At 34.5% G+C, this 27,939-nt stretch overlaps 1 protein-coding gene and 2 pseudogenes across 4 annotated transcripts; all 3 read left to right on the forward strand.

Annotated features, from left to right (window-relative positions):
• The first annotated feature begins 10,034 nt into the window (after positions 1-10,034).
• Positions 10,035-11,000, forward strand: LOC147398469 (AP2/ERF and B3 domain-containing transcription factor At1g50680 pseudogene; annotated as a pseudogene).
• An 8,486-nt stretch (positions 11,001-19,486) lies between these two features.
• Positions 19,487-26,730, forward strand: LOC147398470 (sulfate transporter 1.1-like). Of its 4 annotated transcripts, XM_086447680.1 has the most exons (10): positions 19,487-19,863; positions 20,754-20,853; positions 21,042-21,118; positions 22,250-22,351; positions 22,475-22,846; positions 23,181-23,260; positions 23,452-23,647; positions 25,517-25,621; positions 25,990-26,529; positions 26,617-26,730. In XM_086447680.1, exons 5-7 carry the CDS (start codon positions 22,713-22,715, stop codon positions 23,607-23,609), a joined length of 372 nt encoding a protein of 123 aa, XP_086303806.1. In that variant the 5' UTR covers positions 19,487-19,863; positions 20,754-20,853; positions 21,042-21,118; positions 22,250-22,351; positions 22,475-22,712; the 3' UTR covers positions 23,610-23,647; positions 25,517-25,621; positions 25,990-26,529; positions 26,617-26,730. The 4 variants fall into 4 exon arrangements, with proteins under 4 accessions (XP_086303806.1, XP_086303805.1, XP_086303807.1 ...); XM_086447679.1 differs by having other exon boundaries at positions 25,517-26,529; XM_086447681.1 differs by having other exon boundaries at positions 22,572-22,846; positions 25,517-26,529.
• LOC147398471 (AP2/ERF and B3 domain-containing transcription factor At1g50680 pseudogene) overlaps positions 24,694-27,939 on the forward strand; it is a 42,049-nt pseudogene continuing 38,803 nt past the window's right edge.

Genomic DNA, 27,939 nt, shown 5'->3' on the forward strand with positions numbered 1-27,939 from the left:
TGTTTCAAAGTTGTATTTTCCTAGTGTAGCGAGGTCTCTAAGTTATAGAATTGTGTAATGACCCTAAGCGTACGTGCTTGCTAAATCGGGTGTACGATGTAGCGATCCTAAGCGTGCGTAAATTTGTATATCAAGTAGTGGCGAGTAGGGGGGATGAAAGGACTAGAAAAGAAAAGAATTAGGGATAGTACTCACAAGCCTTCGAGTTCTTTGCGCGCATTATTAGGAATTCACGACAACCGAGTGACGGATCGCCAAGTGAGGCGGATGCAAAAATGGGGTGTATACACTTGGTCAGTTGACTTCTTCTGAATCTTTGAACATAGTGGCTTCTTTGAATTTTCTAATTTGTTTCCAAAAATTTATGACTTTTTCCTGTAAATGAAAATAATAGTAATTAGTTTTTGGAGGGAGTTGTGAGTCCAACCAATCAAGTTATTAAGAAATCAAAAAAAGGAAAAAGAAAATACGAAATATCAATGAGATAATGGGTTGGACCAAGTGCTCGAGAAATAACCTCGTGGAGGGGATTGTTAATGTGTCTTGTGGTGAGGAGTATCCATGGTCTTAGCCATGTAAATAAAAAAAAGACAGCATCAAATCTTATTGTAACTTGGAAGATGGACATTCTTAGACTATGTGAGACGAATGTAGTAAAAGAACATGCTAGAAAGTTTTGGAGAAAATTAAATAAGAACTTGGTTTTTATGGACAATTATAGCTTACCTTATTTTTGGAAGAATTTATGTAGGGTGAAACCCAATGAAGTAAAAAATCTCAAAGATGATTTAAATTCAACATTTTCGTTATTTATGTGAAAATTTTGGAGCAGGAAATAGGTTATCTTTGAAGAGATATTGGTCACATTTCATCTAATGACACAAGCATTTTAATGAGAAACTTTAATACGACTAGGTTTTAGGAAGAGAAAATTGGAGGTCGTTTGGCATCTTAGAGGGCAATGAGGGAGAAATGGCCTAATGGAATTGAAGACCTTGGATGATTGGTTATCCTGATTAACAAGTCTTTAGGTACTAGAAGAATCTTCAACAGACTAGACATAGCACTTATAGATTTTTCATGGCTTTCCTGGTTCCCGCATATGGTTGTGAACTACTTATCATGTGCCACTACAATTCAAGTTTCCAGAAGTTTTTTGAGGAGGACCAAAATATATATGGTTAGGTTATTTTGACAAAATCCTAGACAAAATTCTAGACATAGTTTTGTCTGACATCACTAAAAAGTTTCGGAATGTACTGATTTTTAAGTTGATCTTTCCATGTATTTTAAGTTACGGAATGGACTGATTTTTAAGTCGATCATCTACACAAGTTTTTATGTCAAGTTTTAAGTTGATCTTTCAATATATTTTAGTTGGAAAAACTCGAAAAAACTAAATTAGGTGGGTTTTAGTGCTTTGAGGTCAACAATCTTTTAAAACCATTGATGTCAAGGTCGACAATTTCAAAAAAAATTATTGTCGAGGGCACAATTTTTTTAATTATTGTTGGTTTCTTCAATTTTTTTTGTCGTCGAAGCTAATAAGTCAAGTTCATAGGCTTCTTTGCTGTGTGGGGTGATGTTTATGGTCATACATCTGTTGGCTTAGGTCATGTCTACTTAGGCTTCAATACGGACATACCTAGCCATTCACAAATGTTTGGCCTCAACAATAACTACCTCATTGACCATCACGATGGTTTATCTCCTCACTAAAGTTGCCCAATGCAGTGACATATCGGAAACATCACAGGTACTACAAAAACCCAATCATTAATTAAGTTGTAGGGTACCATATCTAAAAGTTCCCTCGATCTGCTTTTTAGTATTTTCGGAGTCTTTTCCTAATTTTACGGTCTAGGAATTGGAACATGATTCAAAAGAGATAAAAAAAGTATTGATCTACGAAAAGAATGGGTCCAGGGATCACATTACGAGATTGGAAGGTGTTAGGCACCAATCTTGCCCGACAAATGTCGGTCTCTACTTTTTCTAAAAGTTTTACATTGCAAAAATGACCTAACAATTAAAATAAAATACAATAATACTTTATTTACCTGGGTGATTGTGACGGTCGATTTCCTAGAATTGGTAGAGAACGTTCCTCGTGTGAGTCATCCTACTTTTATTTTCGTCATTAGATCCACTTTCAATTTTTAAAATGAGGTATTCTCCTCCTAGATCTAAGTATTTTTTAACTTTTCTTGGTATTTTGATGGTTTATAGATATTTTTTTAAAGGATTTCTAGGTATTTTTTGAGTAAAAAATGTTGTTTAGGTGTTAAGTAAGGATTTGGAGTTTCAGATTTAAGATTTTGGGAAGGCTTGAGAGAGTTTTTGACATCTCTTTCGTAGGATTTTTCTTGACTTCTGAGTTTAGGTTGTAGAGGTTCATTTTTATAGAACTTTTTGGGAGTTTTTCCAGTTTGACTAGGTCTATTTAAGTTGTTTAATTAGGGTTTTGAATTAGGATTTTAATTCTTACGTACAATGAAGATTTTTAAAGTTTTGGAGAACCCCCTAATTATATTGTTAATTCTTTGAGACCTTGGATGGAGGGGTCTATAATAAATATCATGTAGGTCCCACTTAAATAAGTGGGCCACCATTTAAAATTTGACTCGTGGGTTTGATATATTGATTTTATTTGTTTAAAATTTTAATTATTAGTTTTAGATTTTTGATTTTTTGGGTTTTGAAAAATTACTGTTTTACCCTCAAAGAGGTCTTTTTAAGTTGAGAGGTTGATTTTCGACGTTTTGAGATATTTTAAAATCAATTTTTTGTAAGGAATTCAATGGGAGTATCGATTTGTGTCACTTATAGTTTTTTGGCGTGAAATGACCGTGGATCCTATAAGGGGCATTTTCTTAATTTTGCCAAATTTAGTAAAAATTGACGAAACAATTTTTTTTTTATTTAAATTTTTTGTTTTATGTATTTGAAAGGATTTTCCTAATCGTAATGTATTCTCTAAGAATGTTTTGATGTTAGGGGTATTTTTGTAATTTGATCAATTTTTTAATGATTTTTTCTCATAAAATTTCTTTTTGTCTTAAAATGATGATTTCTATGTTTTGGGTCATATTCTTCTAACGTAGCGTGGTTTCTAAAGTTTTGTTTGCTTGAAATACCTCATCCGAATTTTTGAAACATATTTAGTAACAAATAAAAAACATTGGAATATTCATCAATCATTGGGAACAGTAGCAATCGCGTTGACGAGTTGATTAATTGGGTTAGTACGAAAATGGGGTGTCTACAATATCTCATAGAACTCATGGTGCTACTCGTGCTCTTGTTGTCTTGTCTCTAAAGTGACGACTATTTTACTACTCCGAAACAAAGAATATGTAGCATGGTAACGGAATTCTCCTAATTTTTCAAAAAATTCGCATAGTTCTCCAATTAATGGCCAATAGTTTTTTTTTTTTGATAACTGGATATTCCTCCAGATAGCCGATCGAGCGTGTATCTAAGCATTTCCCAGTCAATAGACTATGGTCTTTTCCAAGAACTAGTCCAGGGTTACGTGCAACGCCTCCACATCACTCGTACCGGGTAAGTGAGGGTGCGCCCTCACTGGTGTGGGCCTGAGGAACTATTGCTCATATTGAGTATTGAACTCACAACCTATAGACATTACCACTTATCTGTTTTAAATTGCCATTGAGCCAACCCCTCGGGTTTGAAGGGGGCATAAGTTGATTAAATCGACGAATTAATTGGTAATTTTTTTGAATAATTACTCAATATGGTAACATTGTTAACAAGCTATTTTCTTCAACATCAAATCTCAAGAACAAGATAGGGTTTTAAGGGAGGTTGAAATGTTAAACCACGTTTTGTTGTGGCCAAATCAGTTTCCACTATTTGTGTTTTAAATATAATTGGACTCTATACTATAGTGGGAAACCCTAAACCATTCGAACTTGGAAAGAATCTTCATCAAAGATTTAATAGGAAACCTTTTAATTTTTATAAGTAAGCCTATTTTTAATGAGTTCAATAACTCAATGCTGGATAGGAATCTTACTAAAAGTGGAACTCTAGGTCATCTCCTCTCATCTATAAAAGAATGGAACAACATCCCTATTATTCCATCAAGAATACCCTAAACAATCTATAGAATAGAGAGAGAAGAAGCTGAGTCTAGTATTCAAGAAAGTCGAATTATTCTGATTCTCACAGGGGAGTTTGTTATTCTATAGGTTTGTTCTTGCTCGGTTTATTGTTCACGATGGCGCAAGGTACGCTTCCAAATAATCTTAAATTTACTTGTAACACTTGATTTATTCTATATGTTATTGTAGATTTCTTGCGCTATATGTTGATTCTAATTGATGGAAAAACATTGGATGGATTAAATGTTGTGTTGAATGAATTTGTAAATAGGAAAATATTTAATATGCAGTATCAGAGCGTAGGTTAAAGAATCTGTATATCTTGGAATTCGATTGTTATTTGTTATTATCAGTAAGCTTAAGTTCTTTGATTAGGGTTTCCTTGTATGACTAATCAATAAATTAAATTATTTTTTTTAAGGTTACCAAATTAGTTTCGATTTTTCATTCTTACCAAATAAGTTCAGTTCATTAGCCTTTCTTGATTAAATCTTGTAATGTTTACTAAAGATAAAAAGATTCAACTTGTTTTGAAGGTAAGGTTTAGAGAACAGTCTGATTTGGGTTTTACAAATCCAATTAGCTTTTGGATCCTTTTCTAAAGAGACAATCGGTTTGGATTATACAAACCCAGCCATTAGGTACGGATCGATTTGGGTTTGTTGTGCTAATTGATTTTAATCTTGATCAATCATAGTTTTAATTCATATCGTTTTGATTCAAGGGTTTGACCGATTGGGGTTTTCTAGCCCAATCGTTTTTTCGTTTAAATTTAATCTAACGAATTGATTGAACTGGTTTTCCCAAAGCCCAATCGATTTTGCTTTTTATTGCAATCAATGGATTTAATTTTTATTATCTCAATTAAATTTGGAGTTTCTCCCAAAGGTTGTGTATTTGGGGTCTTGGTTTAGACTAAAGTTTTAGATCACATCTTTTTAAATTCTAGAGTCTAAGAACAAATCCATTGGGTTTCCAAAGTATACCGGATTTGGTTAACCAATTATTTATTAAGTAAAAAAACTAACATACCCTTGTCTTTTCCACTAACAGACAGAATACTAGTGGTATTATTAGAAAAAAATGTTGTGGACAATACTAATATCCCCATGAGGTCTTGGACTTTAACATTCCCCTTATATATATATATATATATATATATATATATAGAGCGAGCGAATAAGGAGACAATTGGAAATACATAAAAAACAAGGAGAAATAGGCTTACTAAAGACTATGACAAGATATTAGTGATAGAAGAAGTATGCTGAAAACAAAAATCCAAGGTAATGTGACTCAAAGAAGGAAACAATAACACAAAGCTCTTTCATGGCAAGACCAATAGTTAGAAAATAAGTAATCAATTATTAATGTTGTGGGTTAATGGAAGGTGGATATAGGGGGATGAGAACCGAGCTAAATAAGTTGTTGGGTTTTTTCAAGAATCCATGCAGAGGTGAGCATCCAATTAGACCCAGATTGGATAATTTATAGTTTGACAAGATTTTTGAGGAGGAGAGTGCATTGCTGGCAAGACTGTTCATTGAGGAGGAGGTTTGTAAGGTGGTAGCTAGTATGAGTGGGGATAAAGTTCTTTGGCCTGACGTCTCCTTAATAACTTTTTTAAAGGTATGCTAGAAGACAATCAAAAGTGATCCTATGGCAATCGTTTAAGATTTCTATAGAGAGACAAGTCTTTCTTGGATGATGGCTCTAATTGCTCATTTATTGCTTTAATTTCAAAGAAGTCAGGAGTAGAGGGGATTTTTGATTTGAGACCAATTAGCATAGTGGGAGCTACCTACAAAATCATTTCTAAGTTACTAGCATTTAGACTAGAGATGATTCCTCCTGACATTAATGGTCTGGGCAAGGGAGTTTTATTTAGGGAAGACAAACTCTTGGTGGGGTTCTAACTATTAATGAATGTATTGATTCAAGATTGAAGTCAAAGGTTCCTGGGGTCTTCTGTAAAACTGATCTAAAAAAATCTAATGATTTTGCAAACCAGAAATGTTTGGCGTATTTGCTTAGGTTGATGTGCTTCCATCAGATATAGAATAGATTGATATTGAAATGCATTTCATCGCCCACTTTCTCAATCTTTATGAATGGGTCGCCTCATGGCTTTTTCAAAAGCTCAAAGGGTTTAAGACAAAGGGATTCGTTTTCTCCATTCCTCTTCAAATCGTTGCTGAGTTTCTAACTAGGATGTAGAGAGTAGAGAGTTGCCAGGGTTTTAAACGGTGCAATCAAGTTTGTTAGTCTCATACCTAAAATTTTCATGTGATGTTTTGATATTTGTAGATGACACTATTAGTCAACTTAGCTTTTTGAGTGTGATGATATGTTGCTTTGAGGCAGTTTTTGGTTTACTGATTAACTCCCACAAAAACAAGCTTTTTCATGTGGGGGAGGTTCAAGATATGGGGTAACTAGCAATGACTCTCGAATGCTTGCTTGGTTTCTTTCCCTCTTCTTACCTTGGGGTTCCTTTGGGTGCTTCTTTCAATAATAAGATTGTGTGGGATTCATTTATGGAAAAGGTAGAAAAGAGGTTGTGTTGTTGTCAAGCGAAGTACTTGTCCATGGGTGGTAAGATGACTTTACTAAATAACACACTTTCAAGTATACCTATGTATTTCCTTTCTTTGTTCGGTTTGACAAAAATGTGGAGGTGAAATTGGAAAAGTTGTTTGGAACTTTTTATGGCAAGAAAAAGACAAGGGGAAATTCCACCTAGCCAATTGGAAACTCCTCTATTCTACGAATATCAAATGTGGGCTTGGTGTTCATAGTTTAAGAGACACAAACAATGTCCTTATGAGGAAATGGCTGTGGAAATTTGGTATGAATCCTAATAGGTTTTGAAGTATATTGGTGGCAAAAAAAATTTGGTTAGAAAGAGTTTGGGGGGAAGAACATAGCATGTATGATTAAGGTGTTTGGCGAAGGATTCTAAAGGTTTTGCCTTTGTTTCGGTCAGGTATATGATTCAAGATTGGTAACTAAAGTACAGTACGCTTTTGGGAGGATCTTTGATTGAGAAGGGGAGGAGTTGGTGTCTTTACCGAATCTACTAGTTGATATACTATTCTTTCTAGATTCAAGTGATAAGTGGGTGTGGAAAGGGATTAAAAAATGGGTGTTTTTAATTAGCTCTTTCTATAGATCTCTAAATTAGATAATGATTCAATTTTTCCAATAATAATCATTTGGGGACCAAAGATTTCCTTCTTTATTTGGACCGCTGCCTTGAATAGAATGCTCACTTTAAATGTTTTCATTTGGAGTTAGGAGGGCCAAACTTCTGTTGCATGTGCATAAGAGATGAGGAGTCCGCTAATCATTTCTTGTTGCACTGTGTTATACCTAAGGAGATTTGGATGCTTTATTTAGACTGCTGCCCTGGATAGAATGTTCACTTTAGATGTTCTCATTTGGAAGGGGTTTATAGGTTTGAACTTCTATTGCATGTGAATGAGAGATGAGTAGTCTGCTAATCATATGTTGTTTCATTGTGTCGTGGTCAAGGAGATTTGGATACTTTTTCTAGGTCTCTTTAGAGTGTTGGGTTGCTTCCCAAGAACGATTAAGGATCTCTTTGAAGACTAGATGTCCTTGGGATCCTCATTTATATTATGGAAAAAGGATTTTATGGTCCCTTATTCCATTTGCAATGTGTTGGGGTTTGTGGAAAGAGAGAAATTAGTGTCTTTGAAGGAAAAAGTCAACGATGGGGGAAATTGTAGTGTTTGTAAAATATTTTCTTTTTTTATTGGTTAAGGCCTTTGATGAGTTTAAAAGCGTTTTCTTCGATGAATTTATGGGGAGATGAGATTGGTTCTGTAGATTGTTGTGAGTGCAGTTGGGTTGTAATTTGGAGTCTTTTATGTCATAAGTATTGTTGGTCATCTCGACAACTTTTAATACAATTGCATTTACTTATAAAAAAAAAATGTCTTGGGAAGACAAATTAGAGTAACAACATTTGGACTATACTAGGAAAGATTGTTAGTGGTGTGGTGCATGGAAGAGAGTATGTCACAGATGCATATGACTGACATGACTCACATTATGATTCAATTGAAATACAATATTACGTCATCTAACTAATTGGGGTTATTGACATGTTTTGAAAATCGTGGACACATATAAAATTAATTTTGATATAATTCAATAATGAGTTATTTTAAAAGACACAAATTTTTAAATAAAATACACTATAGCACAACTGGCATGTGTCAGACTACGTTTGGTTGTGGCCTTATTGGAATCCACAACTTTAGTATTTTCAATCTAATGGGTTTCTATATTAATGATTGTAAATATTTTGGAAACTCTAAACTATTGGAAATTGAAAAGAATACCCATCAAAGATTTAATAGGAAACCTTGATGGACAGGACCTTGCTAAAAGACGAACTCTAGGCCTTCTAACGGAATGAAATGACACTTCTATTAGCGACATATTGTCAAAACCTTTGGAACATTCTTTGCTACAGATTTTGTAATGTAGGGTAAAACACACAAACCTAGAGTTTATGTTAAAAATCATATTCTAGGATGAAATCCGAAGAACTAGGAGTAACAAATAATCATTATGTTGAGCAAACAGACTAAAAACTTCAATATAGTATAAGATTGGTGAAAATTAATTGCAAACTCTAAAATAAGAACTAATATCAGGTTCCTATGCTAAAAAAATAAAGGGAGGGCAGAAAAGGTTTTTTATCTTCTTTTATTAATCAATTTTTTAAAAATCTAACTGCTGAATTTGTTTATTAGAGTTACTTATATAGATAACTCCCTCATAGCAACTTAGTAACCTTTTCAAATACTAAAAAAAAATTTCTAACCTATCTATAACATATTACTAACCTTCAAATCATATTAAAACTCATTTTCTTACTAATTATATTATTAATAATAATAATAATATTATTATTGTTGTTGTTATTGTTGCTAAATATATTTCACGATCGTCCTAAATTGATGTAGAATCAGGAGAAACAATATGAGAACTATTTCTGATTCTCTGTGATTTTGATTCCTAATTATGAAAAAAATCAAGTCGATAATTTGAATCAAACGATGAATCAGATTCTAGAATCCGAACCAAACGCCCCCTTTGAGTTGGGTCTTAGTAAGAAATAAGTTATCACTTTTTATACTTAATTTTGCTCATTAACATCCTCGACTATTGTAATCCTATTAATTACAATAGTGCACCACTACCAAAATTGAACCAAGCATGAATAATTAGCAAGTACATTTACCAAAATTGAACCAATTATTAATACATCTATAATGTTTCAAACAACAATGCCAACAGTTATAAACCACACAATTGACTAAATTTATTTTTGTCCCAAATAAAGGATCAATTTGATGGTCTAACCTTTAATATTAACATCATTCATATATATATATATATGATCATGTAAGTGAACTTGACTAGGGATTAAATGCTGCCCCGACATTGCTCCTTGTATACTGTATCTGGTAAAATACAATTCGTCAGATAGATGGGACTAGTGTTTTTTAATTTGATTATCAAGAATTTATCTTTCTATTGGAACTCTTTTACCTATCCTTTGAGTAACTAACTTATCATCGTTGCATGTAAATTTTAATCGGGCTAGTTGGTAGTTGTGATACTGAATATCATCTATTTTTTATTATTAATTTATTGTTATTGAGAGGGAGAGAGAGAATTCAATTAGTAGGTTTTGGGCTAATAATTAGGTTTTATTTATCCTTCTATTCTCTATATTTTGTATCTATAATTGGGAGGATCTTTGAGAATCTTTTCCATTTCATGATTGTAGGATTACCGTATCATTGTTTTGTTTGCTTCTTGTAGTTATTTCATGTTCTTTTGATGAGTTTTCTTGAAATGTATGTGATGGCAGATCGCTCAGATTCAAACAGTAGCAGCTACCCATTGCATTCAAATAACCCTCAAACACAAAATTGTAATTCAAGATCATCGAAGATATTCAAAGGTGTTGTCCCCCAGAAAAATGGGCTCACCTGGGGTGCACAAATATATACAAAACAAAAGAGGATCTGGCTTGGAACGTTCAAATCAGAGAATGAAGCAGCCATGGCGTACGATAGTGCGGCCATCAAGCTTCGAAGTGAGTACTCCCAGCGCAACTTCCTTTTGAATAATCTCACCATTCAAGAACCCAACTTCCAGAACCTACACTCTACAGAATCCATACTTGCTATGATCAAGGATGGATCCTATCAATCCCAGTTTATGAATTTTGTTAGGAATCATCAATCTTTAAACATGGAAAATAAAGGGAAGGGACTTATAAATGGTGGAGGGGTTTTGCATAAACAATTATTATTCAAAAAAGAGCTGACACAAAGCGACATAGGGAATCTCAATAGGCTTCTCATTCCCAAGAAATATGCCATCAAATACTTCCCTCCGATTCCAAAAAGTTCAGGAAATGGTGGTGTAGTGGATGATGTGGAATTAGAGTTTTTTGATAGGGAGATGAGATCATGGAAAGTCAGATACACTTATTGGGACAGTAACCTTAGCTTTGTGTTTACTAGGGGTTGGAAAAATTTTGTTGACGGAAAGAAACTGAAGATGAAGGATATTGTTAGCTTCTATAGATGTGAGAATAGAGAAGGGGGAGAATCTGCATTCTACATGATCGACACCATCATTGGGTGTAATGGAAGTGAAAGCTGCAGTGGTTCTGGAAGGAGTTTTAAATCAGTTTTAGATAGAAAGGAGAAGAGAAGAATGGAGGAGGAGGAGGAGGAGGAGGAGGGGGTGATGGGTTTGGCGCCACCGCGAATGGAGGAGAAAAAGAGGTGTCGACTTTTCGGTGTGCAAATCAATTGATGATGAGAAGATATTGGTTTGATTTACATTTTTTACTTTTGAGCTTTTAGACTTTCAGATTCAATCATACAACTAGGCTAACTCTTGATGCTTGTGTGTAAAATTCAAGACAAACGACAGTTGTTTAAGTTATAATTGGTACATTTTGTGGGGTTGATATGGCACAAAGAATGTTATTTTTAAGGATAGTGGCATTTTTATATTTCTTATTATTATTATTATTATTATTATGTAACCTGCTGTTGAAAAAAACTGGTGCTAGTCTTATGAACCAATGACATGGTGCTAGATGTATTGAAATAGACGTGAAATGAAAGCATCACGCCATTAACCAATCACTTATTCTATTTCAATACACGAGACATTGCATCCATTAGTTCATTTGCGTAGCACCAATTTTTCTTATATAGCAAATCTCTATTCAAGAAAATGTAACTGTATTTTTTTATTTTTTTTGGATGGGTAAGTTGGCCTTGAACCCACAACCTCAAATTTGCTTAGCAATGTGTCAGACCAACTGTGTTATGGGTTTAAACCCAAACAATTTAACTGTGTTACGTGAACATATTTTTTTTAAATTTAAATATTTGCAATTATGACCACATTTTAAATAATTGTATGTATCGTATATACAAAGTTATGATGGATGGACCACTTTAAAACTTGTTTGGTAGTCTTAGTCACTAAGATTTGGGAATAAGTCGGCAAGGGAAAAATTCAAAACAAAGGGTGTGTGGGGTAAGGGGGGGGGGTGTTTAAGGGCATGAAATTATTCCTAGCTACATGGTTCATATATTATATCAACAAATACTATGTTAAACTATAATAATAAATCACAAAACCCATGTTGATGTCATTCATGGATCCACCAACTCTACAATACATTCAAGGTTTATATAGTTCTAGAAATCAAATTTTTTACAATCATTAATTCAAGTTAGAGTTCATCAAGCAAAAAAAATGAATGACCTCATTTGCATCCTTATTATCTAAGGCTTCATTAGTTAAATGGTCACTACATCATCTTTATTAAGGTCATTTCCTCTTCCTAGTGCATCAAAGCTATATTTTATTTTTACAGGGGTTTGGAAATATTTTCAAAATCCTTAATGAAACACCTATAAAAGCCTGCATGCGTTAGGAAAGAGCGGACTTCCTTCATAGTTTTAGGGGGAGGTAGATTAGCGATAAGGTCAATTTTTGCCTTATCTACCTCTATCCCCTTTTGGGATACGATGTGCCCAACACGATTTCGGAAGTAACCATAAAATGACATTTTTCCTAGTTTAGCACAAGATTCTTCACGAGACATTTAGCTAAGACTAATTTTAGTTGATTTAGATAATTGTTAAAGTTAGATTCGAAAATGGAAAAGTTATCTATGAAGACTTTAAGAAATTTTTCTACCATTTCGAATCAAAATGCTCAACATATACCATTGAAAGGTCGCGGGAGCAGTGCAAAGCCCAAAGGGCATGCGTCGATAGGAAAAAGTCCCAATAGGACACGTGAACGTGATTTTTTCTTAGTCTTCAAGGGTGATCGGGATTTGATTGTATCCCGAGTATCCATCAAGAAATCAGTAATAGGTATGTTCGGCCAGGCATTTTAGCATTTGATTTATGAATAGGAGAGGGAAGTGATCTCCTAAGCTTGGCTTATGAGGATTGAATGGCTTGAGGAGCTAGTGCGAAGGAGGTGTTAGTTACTTGTAAGGAATTGGCACTGAGTTTTAATTGTTTGGGCTTTGACTCGGATGAGTTGCCAAAAAGTCTTGAAGAGTAGGCTTCCTCAATTTAGTTTCCAGTTCTAAGAAGGGATTAAAAGGTGGGCAAGTATTGAGGCACCAAGTACTTGACATAATTGGTAGTTAGATTACTGAGGATGATCATGACTTGTTCTTTTTCTTGAAGTCGATCCCATAATTTAGCAACTTTAGCTTTCTATCAAGCAATGAACTCAGTGAAAGTTTTTCTAGACTTTTGCTTAGTCGTTTCTAGATCCCTTCTTGTGAGTTCGATGTCCGTATTGAATAAATACCGACTAATGAATTCCTTCATCAATTCATGCCATGTTTTTACCCGAGATGAGTCCAGTGACATTAACCAGCGTAAGGCAGGACTTGTAAGGTTTATCTAAAAAAGTTAGACCATCTGTTCATCACTTAGACATTGGGATTGCATGTTGCCGACATATACCTTCAAATGGGTCTTAGGACATCCGGTCTCGTCAAACTTCACCATGTATGGCATTGTAAATTTCTCTAGTAGATGAATCGTAGGAAATAACGTCATTGTTCCTAATACAAGAGAAAGATCGTAAGGTTTTTAATATTCTTCAACGCAGTTTCTACTTGAATTATTCGATGAGCTAAGATAGGGTTGACGGGTAATTGATTATTTTCAAAATTTTCGACTCAGTCAAACATAACCCGAGGTTCTATAATTTTATCTTTTTTCTTTTCAATTTTCAGAGCCCCAATTTGTGTCTGAATAGAAGCAATGATCTGTACTTGGAAGGATTTTAAAATCTAACGGAATGCAGTTTCATCCATCATACTTGTTTCTTCTTATGGCAAGGGTTGACTATTTGGACTTGACAAAGGTACTCTGGTGAGACGACTTTTTTCATGGACCCAAAGTGGCATGGATGGTGATTTAGAACACTTAAGAGCAATTACTACCTAATTAAAAGTAAATCGAGATTAACTATTGACTCTGAAGGTTGGACTCTTAACCGCATGATAAAAAAAAATTGACCTAAATTAACCAAAATCCGACGGTAAACATTGAGTTTAAATGCACTATAAGTCTATAGAGACCACACGGGTAAGAGAGATTAGTTTACCTGATTGGGGTTAAACCTCAGGTCAGACTAGTTAGTTAGACCTCCTGATTGCATCTTCTTGAGACAAATTAGATTGAGTCTTTGAACCTAAAAATCAATTGGTCCAACCGGTTTGATGTTGTTTAATTAGATCCATTTGCTAATTGGGCTAATTGATTTAATCAGTTCAAATTGATTAGTGCATTTTACCAATTAGGTTGGACCGATATTGTGGGTTTAATTTGAACGGTGTGGATTTGTCTGCTCACTTACCTTTTGGTTAAATTAAATAGAGCAACCAAGGAACACTCATGGTCGATTCGAGTTGTGGCCTAATGGGACCACACTTAAGTTCAAGGTTCTAAGTTTGTTACATGATTGAGGTTAGGTTAGGAAAAAACTTAAGTTATTTCAGCTCGGAACACAGATATATTATCCCAGTTTCACTTGGTCAAGCAGTACGTGGTGCTCCAATTTGATATACCCGAAGGTATTGTAATGAAGTTTTAGTGTTCATTGCCATCTCCTGTGTCCCGAATATGTCATGATCCGACTACGGGATTTATAGGGACATGTCATGATGGAAACATGAATATGCATGCTCGTGAGTGTGTGTGAAGGGACAAAGTGCGTCCGGGGCGTTTTCGCCAATATGCAACCATACAAGTCACATGCATTTATCAAATTCAATTACAAGAAATAACCAATCACAATGAACAACCAATGACAAAAGTCATCAATCAACTACATCCAATCACATACCCATAATAAGAAGGGACAAAATCTAGTATAATCTAAAAGTCTCATTGAGTCAACTGGATTGACTCGAGCTAAAAATCAACCTAAGGATAATTTTGGATTGGGTAAAGTTTGACCTTAATGTCCTCAGTGGAGTCGCCACTAAAATCGTCTGAACCCTTTTTTCTTAAATAGTGAATAAGGTTCCAATTGGTAAAATGAGGACTTTTAAGGAATAAGGAGTCGTCACCTAGTTTAGGTCTAGGAATCATAGATAACTCTGAAATAGACCGGGTCAATCAATGAGTAAGAGAAATGGGTAAGGTGTCAGATTACGGGTTTCAGAAGATATTAGGTACCAAACCCGCTTGATCAAAATGATCATCTCTACTATGATCCAAACTAACCTATGATCAACGGGGAAGACTATGGTCAAGGTTAGGGTCCAATCATCATCGTCAATTTATATCGGTATGCCAAACAAATCTTATTGCTAAGATACTCCAATTATTATATGATTTCTCAAATTCTGCACAAAATAGAAAGATTTAAAAAAGCCTTAAATAGTTCCACGATCTAAAGTCAATAAAAAATCCACATGCAAATATTTTCCAAATTATCCAAAATAGAAACTTATGAGAATCTTCTAAATAAGAAAATTATAAATAGAAAATTGCTAAATTGAAACTTATGAAGTTTATAAATCAGGAATCTGATGTTTCCTAAATAAGAATTTGAAGAATATATGATAAGATCCGAAATTAGAAGTTTAAATAATGAATCTTCCAAAATGTAAAGTTTCCAAAAAAATCAAATCTCTGAATTAGGAAATCCCAAATTTTTATGGACATGGAATTTCCGAATACGAAAATGCAAAATCTTCTAAATTGGAAAATTGCTAAAACGTGAAATTTCTAAAATAGAAATCTATAAATATGCTTTCCCAAAATAGAAAATTGTGCCATTTCCATATTAGAAAGTTTCAAACATGAATTTTTCAATAATTTACAAATAAACTTTCTGAAAGAAGGATTTTATGAATGTAGGATCCCAAATTAGAAAATCATGAATTTACTTATCAAATTGAGAATTTACAAATAACACAAAAGACCCACGTTACTATTGACGAATATCAATGCATACAAATTCCAATCTAAAACAAATCCCAATTTATATAGTTCTTAAATTGATCAGGATGGGCATGCATACATAATATTCAATTTTTCAAAGCAATTATCATTCAACTACATGCCTCTCAATTTTTTCAAAATAAGTATCAATCGAGACATGCATGCTCGTTATGCTAAAAATGTATCACAACATGGAATAATCTTCAGCTCATCACACATTCATTGTAAAAAAAATCATATAGAACCACCTTGTTTAGACACAAAGATAATGTCATTACAAACTCATAAAAAATGCATTAAAAAATACTCTCCTAATCCTATCAATATGCAAAAACAAATAAAAACATAAAAAAAAATATAAAGAATATTCTCCTAACCCTATTAAAATGCAAACAAATAAAAACATGGAAAAACACCTAAAAACATTCTTCTAGTCCTATCGACATGCAATAAAAATAAATAGAAACACAAAGAAAATATACAAACAATGTCCTCTTAACCCTACCGAAGTGGATGAGTTAACAAATAATAAAAAATTGGGTAAACCATATTTCCCTAATCCTATGGACATGCAATAAAGTATGCCATGAAAACTAAAGAGAAAACGAGAATGAAAATGAAAATGAATTAAAATAAACTTACCTATAGAGAAAGATGACAAGAGCTAATTCCTTCAGGGAGGACCCAAAGGCTGTAAGTATCCGCTGTCAAGAGACAATGATAGAGAGATGGACGCTCTGATATGCACTATAACGATGTTTTAGCAGCAACTTGAAAAGCCCAAACAACAAGATGACTGTACAAGGGAGGACGTGGTTGTGCTGTGGACGTGGGAGAGAGGAGATGTAAGAAAGAAAGCAGGGGTATTGCAATGGCTGCAAGGTAAGTTTCTCTCCCCTTTATTTCTTGCTTCTTTGTTTGTTTGCTGTGAAAAATAAGGACTGAAATAAAATGGCAACTGACCAAGAGGAGGAGAAGGAAACAGAGAAGGGTGGAGACAAGGAGTTGTGCTGGGGCTTGAAGAAGATGAAGGCAGATAAAGGTAGGGTGTTGTGCGGCCAAAGAGTTGAAGAAGGGGCGTTGTGGCAGCCAACAGAGATGAAGAGAAGGGCTGGGATGTGAAGGCAATGAAGGCAGAGAGAGTTGAGTGCAGCTGGGGCTGCAATGGAGTGACGTGAAGGGGCTGGCAGCAAGGGTGCTGTGTTGCAGGTTCTGTAATGGATATGGGTGCAGCAAGAACGTGAGGAAGAGGAAAGAGATCAGCAGGGATTTGGGGTGTTGGTGCAGCCAAAAGAAGAAGATGGGGGGTAGAACTTGGGCTGAGAGTGATGAAAGCTGAAGAAAAACGTGGTTGCAGTAGGGTCAATGGAGAAGAAGTGCAATGGAGGAGAAGAAGAAAAGTGTGAGAGAGTTCAGCCTTTTGGAGTAGATGACGTGAAGAGACCTACTACTATTGGAGAAGAGACGTCCAGAGAAGAACAGGGAGGGAGACATGTGTGAGAGACTCGCTCTCTCTCGCTCGAACCTCCTCGAAGAGAGGAGGTCAACCTATTTATAGAAGAGTTGTACTGGGGTGACACCGAACTTACTGTGATTTCAGCATTTTCTTTTATAGAAACTCAATTTCTATTTTAAAATTTTTATTCTCTTGCCTATACACGTTTCTCTTTTAATTTTTATTTAGGAGGATGGGGGTGGGGATTCCATGCTACTCGAACCACGTTAGCCCTCCGCCGATGAGTTGCGATTTAATTTTGCTTCCGTTTGTCGATAAATTTTTGTTTTGAGTTTTATTGGTTGATTAATTTTGTTTTTTAGTTTTATTGATTTAAATTTTTGTTTTGATTTTTATTGATTTAAATTTTTTATTGGATTTTGATTTTTAATTTGAATTTTGATTGGCCATTTGATTTAGATTTTATTGGGTCAATTGTTTTGAATTTGTGATTTTAATTCGAATTTGATTGGTTAGTTGGAATTTGATTTTAATTTGATTAGATTTTATTTTAATTTTAATTTTAATTTGTTGGTTGATTGGATTTTATTTTTAATTTTGGTTTTAATTTAAGTTTGAATTTTTACTTTTAATTGTTTGGTTTTTTATTTGAACTTGATTTTTATTAGATTAGCTTTTAAATTTGATTTCGATTTTTTATCATTTTCCTAAGGATCAAGGTCTCTAAGTCGAATTTGGGTGTTGAGGGGCGTTTCGGTCAGTTTTATGATTTTTCCAAAATTTCTCTGCTGTCGTCGATTTGGGTCTCGTTAGACTTAAAATCATATTCTGAGTGCAATGGAAGTACTTCCAAGATTTTTTGGAAGTCCAAAATTTATGAAGGATATTTTCGTCATTTTGATGATTTTTTTGTAGATTTTTATGAATTTTAGCGTGAGATTTCTTTCTGTCTCAACGTAATTTTTTTCTAAGTTCCAAAGTTGTATTTTCCTAGCATAACGAGGTTTCTAAGTTAACAAATTGTGTAACGACCCTAAGCATACGTGCAAAAATTAGGGGGATGAAACGACTAGAAAGGTAAGGAATTAGGGACAGTACTAACAAGCCTTCGAGTTCTTTGCGAGCATCATTAGGAATACACGGCAACTGAGTGACGGATCGTCAAGTCAGGCGGATGTAAAAATGGGGTGTCTAGACTTGGTCAGTTGACTTCTTCAGAATCTTCGAACACAGTGGCTTCTTCGAATTTTCTAATTTGTTTCTGAAATTTTATGACTTTTTCCTGTTACATTAAAATAACAGTAATTAGTTTTCAAAATATATATTTTTATGAAAAACAACAATTATTATAAAACAACAATGTATTATGTCTAATAAGGGAATTTAGTGTATAATTTACCCGTAAAGTTTAAGCAATAAGGGCTCTAGAAACCATTTTCTAGACCCTCATCACTTTATCTTATCTGGATTCTGGAAGTTTCCCGTGTTTTTGTGAGTGTTTCCACGTGTCAATGTTTCTACACTTCATATTTGAAAAACTACACTCACTTATTACCTTTTTATTATTGCATGAGAATACCTAATTTATCCTCATGTCTTTATATTGCAATGCAATGGGGAACAAATGCCTTTTCTTCCTGCTTCTTGTAACAACTATTTTGTACTTTGTTCTGGTGTGGGACAAAGAAAAGAGATTAGAAAAAAGTACATATGATACAGTGGTCGAGCCACAACCATGAATGAGACTACCACATCTTTTGGACATCAATCAATCCCACCATTAACTTACTTGTTTTCTTTCAAGTTTTTGTTATATTGTTGAATAAAATTGCTGCAAACATGACTCAAACAAAGATTAAGAGACCATGAGCCCCAACACTAAAAGAGTAAATTGTTGATCACAGTGTTGCACACTCAGCAATCCTACTTTATACCAAAATTATATTTTTTGTAATGGTGTTACTCACTACATAAGTACCCCCATTCATCTAGGTTTATTTCATGTAAGTAATGTAAAAGTGATTCCATTCAGAGTTGGCACCATCAAATCAATGATATTTGATAGATGGTAAGAATACTTGTAAATGGTCAAACATATATCGAACTTAAAGAAAAGTTTGATTTTTCTTTTTGAATTGAAGTAGATTAGATACCGACACTACGTCATATTGAGGTTTTGGCGACGCTAGAATCGCGCTAAAAATGACTACTAAAGGCGGTCGTTATTAACGACAGCCTTTGGCTGTCGTTTAACCGTCGTTTCAACGATAAGTAGTAAAAGTTGGGGTGCCAATAACCACTCTAAATTTTTTTTTTCTCACCTTTGTTTACAGAAGCTCGTCTCATTCTTCTCTGTCTCACTCTCATTGATAAACTCTGTCTCTCCTTCTCACTGATCTGTCTCTCACTCTCACTAAGTAAACTCTATCTCCGTCTCGACTCCGTCGCTCTCTAGTCGCTCTTCTCGCTCTCTCTCGAATCTCTCTCTGTCGAATCTATCTCTCTGTAAGTTTCGATCTAGAAGATCAACTCTCTAAGTTTCGATCTAGAGAGATAGATCAACTCTCTCTGTGTTGAATCTCTTTCTCTAAGATCGACTCTCTCTAAGTTTCGATTTGCAAATTTTAAGGCAGAATCGATCAGAGTTTTATCGAAGGTTTTAGTGATTTGTTTGATCTCCCTCCCTTTGCTTGGTTTGTGATCGAATCTTCAGGTATGTTAAAGTTTTTTATTGAATCTCTAATTTTCCTTAATTAATTTAGGGTTTCAAACGTTTTCTTCAATGTTAAAGAATGTTTTAGGGTTTTGTTTGGTTCTGTTGCAAGCTGCAATTAGATCCCTTGTTTTTAACAATAAGATGGAGTTTGGTTATGGAGTTTTATATCATGATCTAGCTGTTACATCCCTTTAATTTTAGTTTTGAACATGAGTTCTTACCTTTCTTACCCTTCTTTAAGCTCAATTTTAGATCTGATTATCTTTCATATTCATCAATTTGAGATCTGAATATGCCTCTTTTTCTGAAAATTTTAGAAGATCCATTACTTTTTTCAATTTTGTTTGCAAATTTTTTTTCTTCAATTGCACTTATTAACATTGGCTCTGCTCAAATTCAGTGGGATCTATGTCGTTTATAAAATCAATTACTAATTAAAACAATGCAGCCAAACTAGATTCTGAAAATCAGTTACCATGATCTAATTCTGACAATCTTAAATCAATTACTATAAATAAATAAAAAGTTCGCAGAATGATATTCTTATTCTAGATTCTAAAATCAATTGTTAAAAATAATATAGTCAACATGAGATTCTAAAATCAGTTTCCATAACCTAATTCTAATTAACAATAAACAAATAAGTCAGAACCTAAATCAAAATCTAACAATTGGAACCAAACTCCCCCTCAAATTACTCATTTTTCAATGGTGAACACTAATTCACCAAAATCTTAAGCAACAATGACCTACCAAATCCAAATGGTGTTTGTTGTCTAGATTTTAATTTCTTCTTTAAAGCATTATAGGTATACCTCAAGAATATATATATTCGTCTGAGTTTTGTTGGCCTTGGTTATGAAATATTATATATTTGTTAATTGCAGATTTTTGAAAGCAAGAAATTTCGAAATTGATAAAGCAAAACACATGTGGGTTGAAATGATTCAGTGGAGGAAGGATTTTGGTGCTGACACTATTCTAGAGGTATTTTGGTCCTGGTTTTAGACTTTTATGGAGCACTGTGTCCCAAATCCCAATCCCTTACATTCTTGGAATTGTTCTGATTAGTTGGAGTTGATGCACTCATAGTTATTCTTTAGCGTGAATTAGTATGTCTCTTGTTCCAAGCTGTAATATATACAAAGTAACTAACTTATGGATTCACAAGATAGGTGGGGTACATTTTCACTTGGATTTGAAATGGTGAACGGTCCAGCTCCATTTTCAAACATTGGCAAAAGAACAAAAGGTTACAACTAAAACTTTTCCAATGTTTCTTGCATGTATAAGAGAACTAAGATATGTTTTCGATATAATTGAGATGGTTCGATTGATATCTGTTTTGTGTGATATTATGACTTTCAAGTTTTATTTTTATACCATTCAGCACTATATAGACTCATGACCAATGAACAAAAGACACAAACAGCTGTATTACTCTCTGAAACCACCAACAAATTTCACATTTGATAAGCCCCATAAATGGGGAAATATATATTTCACATACAATAGCTCATGTTAAGCATATAGCATTGAAACTGTCTCTTTAAAGAAATTGTTATACACTAAATCATGTTAACAATATATAAATAATAGTTGTAAACAAAATAATTTAATTGAGAAAGTGTGCCAAGTGTATACAAAGACACTGTCCTGCAAAACACATTTGTGGAAAATGGATTGGTGTTGTTCCATTGTTCTTGACCATCATGCGATTTATTAAGAGTTCTCTGTATCAGATGAAACATTTTCAATCAAACGAATTACATTACTTTAATGCTTCACACAGATTCGATATGTGCTTGTGTTTCTGCTCAAAGCTTGCGAGGTGATCTAGATTGATCATTAGGAACTGTTGGAAACTGGCCTTGTAGTTGGATTCAGGGAATTATTGGATGACTTGTCTGTGCAGCACGTTTGTTGAGGCTGGTGTTTCCAACAACTGAAATGTATGTCGAGTTATATCAAGCAAATGCTTCAAAATGGTTAATGTATCCATATTGGGTATTCCTGTCTTAAGTGTAACTGCAAATATAATTTGTTAGGTCTTGTATCTTTGCTTTATCTGGGTGACATAGTGTCTGAAGGTTAAAATGTCATTTTGTTGTACTTTAAACACTCCAAATGGTTTCAAATGTAGAATTTTTTTGAGTGAGGAATGCTGAGGGGTGAGGAATTCTACTTCAATGTCTCTTTGCAATTTTGTGTTTGTGTGCCATGAGTGCCGTGGTGAATTAGCCAATTTTATGGGACCACCACATTTCCATGATAGTGACAGTCCATTTTACCAAGGTTTGATGAGATGTTTGCTGCTTATATCCATTTTTTTCCAGAAAAGTCCATGATATAATTACTTTTGACCTTATCGTTGATCAATTAGGTGTCGGAGTTTCTTCCTGAACTTTTTGATGCTCTGAAAGATGAGGGCTATACACTGACAGAATCAGAAGCAGCAATATTTCTTCCATGCTTGATAGAGAAGGTTTGTTCTTGATAACTCTTTTGGCCTGGATTATAGTTCAAATGCACTAAATCGATCTCCTTGTTGGTTATATGAATGTATGCTACAATGGAATTGTGAAGTACTTCATTTTTGTTGGTCCAGGTGATGGTTTTGTAATGCATCAATGCCTTTGTTAGGACAATTTTGAGGGGAGAGAAAGATTGAAATGGTGTTCTAACTTTATGTGTAAGTGATACAGATTGGTCTTCTAAATGTCGATGGGTACTATAATTATTTGAAGTCCTTGCAACTTGTTGCTAGTTTGACATTGGAACGAGATGGTGAAATTAGGAAAGCTACTCTAAATACACTTGCTACTGCAAGGCCAAGAACCTGTGTCATGGGCAACATCCCTTACTCCATGATCTACAGAAGTGTAGATCAGTATCCAATGGCCGATACCATTCCTAGAGTTCTCATACTTCACATTGATGCTCCTATTTACTTCACTAATGCTGGCTACTTAAGGGAAAGGTACTTAAAAAAATACAATAAATACATGAATTTTTTTTAAATTGTCGCACACACATGTATGTGCATATGTGTAGATTCATGGACGACGTGGTATTCATGGATAGAGAGAGTAGGAATGATAGTGAGGGATTGGGCTCCATAGCTGGAGATCTTGAGTTTAAAAATGACCCATTTTGAGGGATTGGGCTCAAAATGAGGTTTTGAGTTTTCATTTGGATTTTGGCAGATTTTGACGTAGTGCCACTTTTTTTAGAGGCATTGATTCTAAAGGAGAAAAGAACTTTAATGGAGTTGGTGGAACCAAGATTGGAACTTAATTTAGTTTATTGTGCAGGAATCTTGAGCAGATTGCAATGGACAAACTTGTTATGATGGCTTACTTCCAGTATTCAGTAAGGATTCTTCAAGTATTCAGTAAGTATTCAGTAAGGTTAATGGAACTTGATCCTATATATAGGGTGAGGCTAGTGCCTAAGCATATGCTAATGCTTAGACATGTAAGTATCTCTTACTTTTAGTTTCTGTTAGCTTTGAGTTTTACTTTTGTCGTTTGCATATGCTAATGCTTGTAGTGGTTACTTTCCAATGTGATTCGTATTGAGCAGAGTTTGCCAAACCATTTTCACCACCATGTACCTCAGTAGCAGCCAGACACGTCAAGTGTCAACTCGTCGACTACTTTGGATATGATACATTATTATGCTCCTGGAGACATGGATGTTGCTATACAGATGCAAAGACCTATGTAGGCTGCTGGGAATAACAACATTCAACAGATGGATGGTGCACCAGCATTGCTTAGTAAGAGCTACTATCTACAGTCCCCCTCCTCCAACGCTCTCAAATTAGTTTTCTATCCCTGATTAGGGTATATATACTGTACATAATGCATATACAAGGAGAAATGACTTAGATGCATCTGCAATAAATTAAAACTACAAGAATGTTAAAAAGATAAGGTATAGTTCCGGGAAAAACATGTTAAGTCTGAATATCTTTGTGAGACAAATGTTCTTTTGCGAAAGTGCATATGTTACATTAAATGTGCCATTAGGGACATATATAAAACTATATATGTATAACTATTGTCTTCACACGGCCTTGCATATGTGTAGAGAAGTGTGTTTGGTATACTATACTGGTGGAGAAATTTACTCGATAAACCTGACGCCTTTTAGGTGCAAAATAAACAAGTAGAAGCTTAGTCTAGATGAGATTTATAGCTGAGGTAATTTAGTTTCTGATGTTCATCTCAGACAGCGTTTCTGAACTCTGTTGTTGTTAGATTGATGAATTCATGTAGTTTCTAGTATCGAAGCTGTCACCATGGCAGCCAAAGATCAAGAGTGCATGTTTTGCATTTAAAATTTCACTACTGCTGGTTTGGAATGGTATAATTTGTTAGTGGTATTGTTTCACGTTGTTTACAAGTGTAGATTGCACTAGAAAAGATAATGCAGAGGAGATACAAATTTAGGAGGTTGAGAAGACCTACCTAGCAAAACAAAAAGAATCAAATAAACAAAGAAGAGAATGTTGGTAGTCTTTCTAACACACTGAAAAAATTGAACTCAGTAAGAATCAAGTCCAGAATCAGGGAGGCTGGAAAAATCAACCACAAGTGGTTTTTTGCTTTGTGATTGGAAATGTTGAGGGAGACAAGCATGTGGGAGCTTGCTTCAGCTAGAAAAAAGTCCAAGATCATTGAATATGGAACACAAAACAGACATAAATAGGGAAAGTCAATCGAGATGGTATGGTCCTACACAATGACAACCGATAACATCCTCAATTAGTAGAGAATCTACAATTTGAAGGTTCTAAAAGAGTAAGACAGCCCAAAAAAGATGTGGATTGAGGTAGTTAGAGTGGATATGAACGTAAGTGTATTAACGAAAGATCAGTAGAATCGAATGGAGGAACATGATAAATTCAGCTAATCCCAAAACTTTAGGATAAGCCTTCAATGATCATCATCGTCATGACTCAAGATAACATTAACAAATTTAACTGCATAAAAGGGCCACAAGGTATTTGAGAGGTGAAAGGTAGCAATCATAGATTATGATTAACTTGCTGAAACTTTTATGGCCTACCAATCAAAACTGAAGAATGTAAGCAGGACTAGAAACATACGAATGCACTGAATAATCCCTCTTATAGCATATTGCTCTTTTGTTCGACAAACGAATGCTGTTAATAATCCCTCTTATTGCATATTCGGGCATACAACAAGCATTTGTGTGGTAAATAGCCAATTTATGATTATTTTTCTTGCACATCTCTTATTTTCTTTAGTAAAATATCTACACTAAAATGTTTATTTTGCCATTCTTCATCAGTAATGTGAAATCAGACCTGCATTGTTTTATAACCTTTTGCACTCAAACAGCGTTAAATTTGAGTTTTCCATGGTGTACTATTTTCTTTAGAGTTGGCCATGCAATCAAACACGCCTTTAAGAAAAGCAGGATTAAGTTAAAAATGCTGGACATAGATATGGCTCCCATTTGAAGTTTCCAAGTAATATCAACTTTAGAAGACATGGTCATGTTTTGAGTTGTGTAGCTTTTCCTCTCTTAGCTTATCTACTACTTGAGCATTGGATTCTGATATCACTCTCGTAGTTGTATTTTCAATTAACTAATGATGTATGATGTGTACATTTAGGCTGGCAAGCTGAAATTAGGAGATTTGAAAGGGGCATGGTTGGATGCAGACTTCGTTATGCGGGATGGAGAGGCTAATGTGAAAGCCCTGTTCCGTCAAGGCCAGGTTGGTATTTTCCATTAATAGAAATTTTAATTACTGGGAGTCTGAGCTATTTTCAGATGCCAAGTTTATGGAGGCTTCATTATTTTATGTTTTTTCTGTTATGTAACTATTTTGCATACACCCAAATTTAAAGATTCATCAACATAAAGCATTATCCCAAGATTTGGGGTTGGCCGAATGAATTTATCCATCCATCTAATTCCTTGCCCTGTGCCATGATTTATTGTTGAAAGCGAGTTCCTCTCCGTTTTCATTATCTCAATCCATATTTGTTTCGGCTTTCCTTTCACTCTTGTATAATCTTCAATATATAGATTTGTTTCTACTAATGTTCACTTTGCAATGGGTGCATGTGTTTGGAATTGCAGCTGCACATTCAATGTTCAATCAGGTATTCTCTTTCACCAATGTTATTTTCAAGTTTAAGCAGAATATCATGGTTGGGCATGACCTTTCCTTCCCATAAATGACCTGGTATTTTTCTCATGGACTATACTTACCTTCTATATTTTTGTGATCGTAGATTTAACCAATTATTGCATGTTCAAAACATTTGCTTTCTACATTTTTTTAATCCCTTCCCAATCTTAAAATTTCTACACTTTTTGTTTTACATTTTAGCTCATTGCAGGAATTGACAGTGGTTCCTTGAAATTATATGATATTTTTAATCCCTTCATGTGGTGGTTTCTCTTGTTTTGCATATGGAGAAGTTTTTATCTCGTAGAGAACATGTCTTCCCTCATCATAATGAAGATGGTTTGCTAGCTTTTTTGAGTACTTTATGTGATCCTTACATGGTAAGTTAAGATCTCAACAAAATTTGCTTTTATTTTGGAGCCCAGGATTTTCACATGAGTGTCCTAGTAGCATATATGCACCCCAGCTCAGAGTCTGAGCTCATCAAGGTATCTTTCTTACCTATTCTTTCTTCGCATTGTTGACTCTTTCGATTTTTCTATGGGATGGCTAAGTTTTTCTACGCCCATTGGCAGATCAACTTAATAGCATCCAGAAACTATGAAGAAGGGCATACTTACTGTCCACTCTCTCGTCCTTCCTATGATATAGGAGGTTGATGTATGCATCTTCACACGTATAGAAAGATATATGTATCAAAAGTATTAAAATAGAGGAGACTAGAACATCAGACCAGACATGGGGGCATTAGTTTGTAAGTACATAATGTATTTGATTAGCGTCTAAGACTATGGTTTTGTTTATTATATTCCAAGCTTTTGATTTCATTTGTGATCAGCTGATATCCCATAATGAGTAACATTGCTGATTATAAATATTGGAATGTCTCTCATATTGGTGCTAGTGCTACTCTGTCAAGGCCAAGGGTTTCATAGAAAATGTATATATATGGATTTGGGATTTGCTTCATTACAAATAGGTTATATGTAATTTGAAACATGCTTCGTTTTCAGTGAAGATGAGGGGTATTTTGGTCTTTTCATATTGTTAGTTGGGGTCTAGGTCATCAATGTCAAAACATAGGGGTATCTTCAATATTCAGCAACATGTGAAGGGGGCAGGTGTAAAATTTTTTTAAAAAAAAAATACCCTATAGCGACGGTTACCGACCGTCGCTATATCCCGCTTTTACTGTCGTTTTTTTCTGACTGTCTTGGATAGTTGTTTTTAAAAAACCACTCCTTTTAAAAAGACTCTTTTTGCGACTGTAGGGGCAGTCATTTTTTATAAAAACAACCGTCTTGGACAGTCGTTTTTTATAAAAACAACCGTCTTGGATAGTCGTTTTTTATAAAAACGACTGTCTTGGACAGTCGTTTTTGGCGCATTATGACGTAGTGTACACACTGGTGAAAGCCATTGAACTTTATACGTCTAACTCAAGCAAAAGCAACTTGTACATACTAACATCCCAAAAAAGTAACTAGCTTATACAAATTTCAATCCAAGCACTCATCATGAAAATCAATGTTCTTTAAAAGATTGAGAACTCCACCTAATCCCATTGAACTCATGTTCAAAACTGAAATTAAAGAGATGTAAGAGCTAGATCATGATATAAAACTCCATAACCAAACTCCATCTTATTGTTAAGAACAAGGGATCTAATTGTAGCTTGCAACAGAACCAAACAAAACCCTAAAACATTCTTTAACATTGAAGAAAATGTTTGAAACCCTAAATTAATTAAGGAAAATCAGAGATTCAACAAAAAACTTTAACATACCTGAAGATTCGATCACAAACCAAGCAAAGGGAGGGAGATCAAACAAATCACTAAAACCTTCGATCAAACTCCGATCGATTCTGCCCTAAAATTTGCAAATCGAAACTTAGAG

Source organism: Akebia trifoliata, chromosome 7 (assembly GCF_017979445.1).
Source record: "Akebia trifoliata isolate Shusen 1 chromosome 7, ASM1797944v1, whole genome shotgun sequence".
NCBI classification, from domain to species: domain Eukaryota; kingdom Viridiplantae; phylum Streptophyta; class Magnoliopsida; order Ranunculales; family Lardizabalaceae; genus Akebia; species Akebia trifoliata.